General features: G+C 36.3%; 1 protein-coding gene across 1 annotated transcript; it reads right to left on the reverse strand.

The window, feature by feature from the left end:
- Positions 1-4,240: 4,240 nt before the first annotated feature.
- LOC114030296 (olfactory receptor 51I2-like) lies at positions 4,241-5,245 on the reverse strand. The gene has a single exon (XM_027845102.1). The coding sequence runs from the start codon at positions 5,243-5,245 to the stop codon at positions 4,241-4,243; it is 1,005 nt and encodes a 334-aa protein (XP_027700903.1).
- Between the last annotated feature and the right edge of the window lie 2,287 nt (positions 5,246-7,532).

Below are 7,532 nucleotides of genomic sequence, written 5' to 3' on the forward strand. Positions count from 1 at the left end.
TTTGTTTATTTACTAATTGGGTTTTCCCCTAGCTACATGGAAAAACATTTTTAACATTCATTTTTAAAACTTTGAGTTACATATTCTCTCCTTTCCTCCTTCCCCACCCGCGCATTGAGAAGTCAAGCAGTTTGATATAGGTCATATATGTGTAGTCATGCAAAATACATCCATAATAGTTATGTTGCAGCATTAAACACAGACAATAAAACTCAATAAAAATAAAGTTAAAAAGTATGTTTCAATCTTTATTCAGACACCATCAGTTCTTTCTCTGGGGATGGATAGCTTTTCCCATCATAAGTCCTTCAGAGTTGTCTTGGATCATTGTATTGCTGAGGATAGTGAAGTCATTCACAGTTGATCATCTTATAATATTGATGTTACGTTGTACCTAGTACATTTCACTTTGCATCAGCTCATGAAAGTCTTTCCAAGTTTTTCTGAGAGCATCCTGCTCATTATTTCTTATAGTAAAATAGTATTCCATCATAATCACATACCATAACTTGTTCAGCCATTCCCTAATTGATGGGCATCCTCTCAATTTCTAATTCTTTGCTCCCAGAAATGAAATGCTATGAATATTTTTGTACATATAGGTCTTTTTCCTTTTTGGTTTTTTTTTGGGGGGGGAATACAGATATAGTAATGGTATTACTAAGTCAAAGGGCATGCGTGATTTTATAGCCCTTTGAGCATAGTTACAAATTACACTATAGAATTGTTGAATCAGTTCACAACTCCACCAACAATACATTAATGTCTCATTTTTCTTGCATCCTCCCCAATATTTGTTATTTATCTCTGCTGTCCTATTAGCCAGTCTAATAGGTATGAGGTAGTAACTCAGAATTTTTCCAATTTGCATCTCTCCAATCAATAGTAAGTTAGAATACTTTTTCAGATGGCTATAGATTGCTTTCATTACTTCACCTGAAAACTGATCATATCTTTTGATCATTAATCAATTGGGGAATGGCTCTTAGTTTTTATCAATTTGACTTAGTTCTCTATGTTTGAGAAATAAGAGAAATTTGCTTCAATTTTTTACTATTGTTAACTGTATTTCCCTCCATTCCACTCAATAAGTAACAAACCAAAAGGCTAAGCCAGAAGCTCCACCTACTTTCTCTACCTTCCATCTTTGGCTCCCTGAGTCAACATGCAACAGAGGCTGATAGGTCTTAGGAAGATGGATACAGCCTCAGCCAGGGCTCAGCAGCAACTCTGAAATAAAAAGGATCCAAGACTGACTTGTAGGAGATTCCTCAGCAGCAAGGGATATGAAACCCTGAGGGATCTATTAGAAATAACAAAACTGGGCAACTTTTGACTCTTGGATACTGGGCACTGGAGGATGTCACGGGGGACAAGTTTGGATAAATTAAGGCCCCCTGAAGTCATCCTTAAGTCAATAACAAGGGAGTTAAAAGCCTAGGTGTCAGAAGGATGTTTAATGAGGGGGGGCCTAGCAGCAAGTGCTGGCACAGTGGCCTTCTATAAATTGATCAAAAGTGTTCACTGCAAGATGCTAAGGGCATTTTTTCTTGTCTCTTGACATGATGAAGATACCAAGGAAGCACATGAACTGTCTATACCTCACTTTTGGCAATATCTTCTTTTAGAGTCAATTTATTTCTTTGAGGACATCTCATATGCCAGTGCTCCTTTGTAAATCCTTATTTGTCATATGTTGTGACCTTTTTTATAACCAAGACAAACAAACCAGAGGCATTTAGCAAATGCCAATTATGTACCAGATGACTACTCTAGGCACGAGATATTTGAGGACAAAAATGACCAATCCTCCCCCTCTCATTGAACTATAATTGATATTCTTTTTTATGTTTTTATATATTGTGGTGTTCTATGACTTGCACCCATTCAAAAATACAAGTCGATCATAAGTATTAAAAAGATGGTATTTTGCTTTATGATCATTGAAAAGTTTGTTTTTTTTTCCAAAAGCAACTCAAGCCTCCCTCCTTCTATTTGATTTTGGCCTTAACTCATCAATTGTAGAATCCATCTGAGATGGACAGCCTGGAGTATGAGCTCTGTTGATTGCCAATCTAACTACCTGTTGTTAATGGTTATTCTTTATCACTTAATGTTTCCTCCATGTAGTTTGTGGGATCAAACAATTTTGAGTAGTTAGAGATCTCTTCTGGGGGTCTCTATGGTTTTTCAGTAATTGATAAATAAAAAAGTCACCTTTAAAATGGAGCATCTAGTGACTTTCATCATTGGTAAACAATTGCTTTTTTTCAATTTGGGGCTTGATGTTGGATCTCCTGTGACAGTGGCAAATGCCATTGATAAGCATACATGTCCTGTTTATGCTTTTTGATTTTAATAATCAGTAGGTTTTTAGACAAGGCTTTTCTTTTCTTAATAAGTTTCCAAAAAGTTAAAAAAAACTTTTGAAAGAGAATCTTTAAAATAGTATTTAGCTCCACATCAAATGTTGTTTTTGTTGTTTTTACAATTAACAAATTGATAGAGATCTTGTATGCAACACAATATTCATTAAATGTTGTAATGGTAAATATGTGATATCATGCATAATATATATTGAAAAATCATGCATGTTGCTTTCTAATACCGTTATCAAAAGCATTGTGGATACAAGTATACATTATATTCATGATTATGCAGACAGGAAAGAAGGCACAATGTTGATAGCTGTTAATTTTCTCTTTGTTTTATTTTCCAGAGAATTGGCTAAGATGAAAAAAATACATAAATATTCAAAGTTACAGGACTTGGGGGGGGGTTATGAAAAGGTACATTAATGCACTTTCAGAGGAAATGTGAATTGATGACAATCATTCTGGAAGGCAATTTAGATAAGCAGCATGCTAATAAAGTTACAAAAATGTCTATACTTTATTTTTTTACCCAGAAATCTCTCTGCTAAGTATATGTCTCAGAGGGTCAATGATAAAAAAAAAAAGAAAGGCCCCATATACACCAAGTATTTATAGCAGCAATTTCTATACAAGCAAAAAATTAAGGGGGAAAAAGTAGTTGCCCATAGATTGGGAATGGCTGAACAAATTGTGTGCATGAATATAATGGCACATAACTTCATATTTGGTTGATGGTTAGTTTTGTTGAACTTCCTTTAAAAATGTTGTTTTGGCTGTTTTGCTGGTACAGATATATATTAGGAAATATAAGTAACTTTAAAAGAAAGATATGTCAATACAAACTTAAAAATAAACATTTTTAACTATCCACTGATTCTGTATGTTCTACGAGATAATAATGTTCACAGTCTTCCAAAAGTGTTCCTTTTTATAAAATTTACAAATGATTTTTGATTTTAATGTGCTGTCCTTGGATGCCAAATCTATCCACTTGGCAAGAAAGCATTTTTACACTTACTAAGACATTTTAAATTATTCTTTTGGTCACTTGAAAGATTTGCATTATGGCAATTAATTTACATCAATAAAATTAAACTTCTGTATGAAATTATTATAGCTAGTGTCTATGCCTTTTACTTTCCACATCTTATATTTCATTTTTCTCCATCAATAACTTGTTTGAATAGGTTAGAATGAATTTGTTTGTTTTAATAACATGCTGTATCTTTTCTTATTTTTGTTTTCTTGTCTAGCTTTATGCAAATTCTTATTTTCTTTTTAATAAATTGGTATTCTGCCCAGATCCACAGCCAACTGATTGAGAAATGCCTCGTCTATTGACAATAATTCACTTCATAGCTAGTAAAAATTCAATTTCTTGTTTGTGTATGTGATGGTAGTCATTGATTAAGAGGTTGAATGCCTCCTGATTCTTTCATGCCTTCCATGTGTAATTGATTTGCATGTGGGGGAAAACAGAGTTACATTAACAATGGTAGAAAAGAATTAAATTTAAACATAATTCTATCTAGAATATTGAAATTAATATTAACTGTTTTTAATAGTTTAACTTTAAAGAAATATTATTAAATGGAAAAGCATACTATAGTCCATGTTTCAAAGTTGACATTACCTCTGGGAATCCTGGTTGGTCAGACCCTAGCAAAAGGCCAAGAGTTAAGAGCTACTTTCAGACACAAGCAACCTTCAGACATGCAGCTAATAGCAACATATGCCGAATGTAGATCAAATATGTGGGAAGAAATAAGCAGACTCATGAAATTTAAACTCAGAAACTCAAATCCAGGAAAATGAAGCACACCTCACAGACACAGAAATAAGTAGATTGATAACCAAGCACATGTTTATATTCCAAAGGCAACACTGGACTTCTGGGGCAAACTGATTCTTCTCATGAATACTTTATGCACGGCAAAGCGGATCTGTTTGGTTTTAAAGCTATAGACCAGTGGATTCAGGACTGGGGTTAGGAAGAGGAAAAGGTTGGCCATAGTGACATGAAAGAGAGGTGAAGTGAATGTACCAAATCTGTGAATTAGGGCCAGAATAATGAGTGGCACATAGAAGATAAAGACTGTGACTATGTGGGAGATACAAGTGTTAAGGGCCTTAAGGTGGCCTTCACTTGAAGCTATGCTCACAACTGTCTTCAGGATTAGGATATAGGAGACAACAATGAACACAGAGTCAACACCAAAAGAACAAACAACGAGTGTCAGCCCATATATTATGTTGACCTTGACAGGTCCACAGGCCAGCTTTATGATATCAGGATGGTAGCAATAACTATGGGAGAGGATGATGTTCTTGCAGAAGGGTAGACGTTTGAGCAGAATAGGCAAGGGTGCCATCAGTGCCACACCCCTCAACACTGCCACTAGTCCTATGCCAATAATCCGAGGATGGGTAAGAATCATTGTGTAGCATAATGGGTTTTGGATGGCCACAAAGCGATCAAAGGCCATGGCCAACAGGATGGCAGACTCCATGGAGGAAAAAGTATGGATAAAAAACATCTGTGCCAGGCAACTGTGGAACTCTATCTCCCGGTGGTTGAGAAGGAAGATATTGAGCACTGTTGGCAATGTGGATATAGACAAGCCAACATCTGTAGCTGCCAGCATAGACAAGAAGATGTATTGAGGTTCATGAAGGCTGGGAGTGGTCTTAATGATGAATAGAATTATACAGTTCCCAAGTAGAGCAATCATGTACATGATGCATAGAGGGATAGAGATCCAGATGTGTGCTGCCTCCAATCTTGGGATGCCTGTGAGAAGGAAGAAGGGTGGCTGGAATGGGCTACTGTTGAAATTTAATGCATAGTGACTCTTTGGGAGCTGAGTCATATATACTGTTAGGTCATGGTCCTATAGGGGAAGAAAACATGGTAAATGAGTTAGAAGGAGATATTTTGTATAACTCCATAACGGAGAATGTTAAACTCCAGTCTTTTTCAAGTAAAATGACCAAATGATAAGAATTGTCTATAACTTTTTTAAAGAAGAAAAGAGATATCAGTGCTCAGTCATTGGGGTGATTGGATTGAGAATGGTGAAACAGAAGGTAGATTATCTGTGGACAAAAGCTTTGAAACAGCAAAAGATGGAGAGCTTAAGAGGTAAAACTACCTTCAAACACAAGCCAAGAAATGCTATTCCAAGGCTTACAGGAATTGAAGAGACCAGTCATAGAATCTTAGAGTTACAAAAGACTCAAATGCCATCTAGTTCAGCCTATGTCTATATAAGAAACCCTTCTACAACATCTAAAAAGTGATAGAACAATTTTCTTGACATAAGAGTTTAAATCTGCTTCATTACAACTTTAGCCCTTTATTCCTAGTTCTGCCTCCCGAGAATAGGCAGGAGAAAATCAAATCCTTTTATATATGCATAAGCTTTTTGCATACAGAAAATGAATGATGTTCAATAGTATGATTTGAGACATGGGGATTATTACAAACTAACACAAAGCTATAATTAACAATTTTGTTACCTAGGGCTAAAATCATGGCACATATTACATGTCCTCTCAAATCAGTTATGGATGTGGAGAACTTGACTATGAACCTGTAGGGAGGGAGAGCCTGGGACCCTACTGCAGTGGATGGAGAAAGATTCTGGGATATTCACCCCACTATGAGGGGAAATTTTGGCAACTCAAGCTCCCCACTCAAGAGCCTTTTGATGGGGAAGAGATATGGTCAGGGACAGAAGTTCATGTGGTTAAAAAAGATCACCTACTTTTCAATGCCCTGGTTGCCCCATCCTACTTATGCCTCTGAATTCATGCTTACATACACATACACACACACACACACACACACACACACACACACACCCTTCCTGCCTCTGATTCTTCATACAGAGTATTGCAGGAATGCCTCTTCTTCTATCTTGATACTCCATTCCTCCCTTCTTTATTCATTGTCACCACCAATATCATTTGCATAATCATCCTTCTCATCATTACAAGAATCATTGATAAAATCATTCCCATCTGCTTCACCATTATTAACATCAGGAAGAGTGTTTTCATCACCCAAACCAACTAGCTTCATTTTTGTCAGCATAGTATAGGGATTGCAACGCTGGACTTTGAGTCAAGAAGACCTACCTGGCTTCAGGCCATACTTCTGATACACATTAGTCATTTAACCTTGGATAAACCACTTAAGCTCTCTAAGCCTCAGTTTTCCCATCGATGAAATGGTAAAAATACTACCCTTATAATGTCATGGTAAGGATCAAATTATATAAAATACATTGCAAACATTAAAATGTTACATAAAGGTTAGTTATTACTCTTATCATGCTCCTTGCCAAGACTATGTGTGTGCCAGATCCTTTAGCATAGAGGATGCGATTCCAAGGCTATCCAAGAACTCGAATTCTCCTTTGTACTTTTCAGTTCATAAGAAACAGTTTCAGAAACAAAGCAGAAACATTTGATAAATTCCTGACATGTCTTGTGGTTCTACTAGGCCACATGACCCATATCATAATTAGAGAAGTGTATTTTTACCTCTTTCTCCTGTCTAAACTCCTCCCATCTGATAATGAAGCCCTTTCTCCTTAATGTGACCTCCTTAGATCTCGTATCTAGTTGATTCTCAACATACATGTTCTATTCTTAATTTTCCCAACAAATGACACTATTACGTCCTTTGTGCTACTCTCCAAATACAGTTCTCCATTCAGATGTGTTTCCTGACCCCATCAAAGTTCGGCTTATATCCCTCTTCCTCCAAGAAGCCTTCCATGATTTCTGTAAGCCATGGTGACTTCTATCCCAAATCAAGGTGCTTATGTTGGCACCGACACTTAAATGAATTTCAGCAAATACTGTGGTTCCTTGTATGCCCTCCACTGGTTTCATATAGCTGGGTTTTCTCTTAACACCTGAACCGTGTGACCTTTTCAAAGGCAGGGGCCATGACTTGTCCTTTTACCACCAGAAAAACTTAGGAGGATTAGATTCACAATAGGTTCTCAAGGGATTTTACTAAGTGAATTACCAACCTTATCCTGTAGCAGAAGCAGATTTTGTATTTGTTCAAAAAATGATTTTAAAAAGAATATACCATGTGGAAATAAAAATGCCTAGGAAAGCAGACTTCTTTTCTCCTTCCAG

This window comes from Vombatus ursinus, unplaced genomic scaffold (genome assembly GCF_900497805.2).
Source record: "Vombatus ursinus unplaced genomic scaffold, bare-nosed wombat genome assembly UNPS02014953.1, whole genome shotgun sequence".
Classification (NCBI taxonomy): domain Eukaryota; kingdom Metazoa; phylum Chordata; class Mammalia; order Diprotodontia; family Vombatidae; genus Vombatus; species Vombatus ursinus.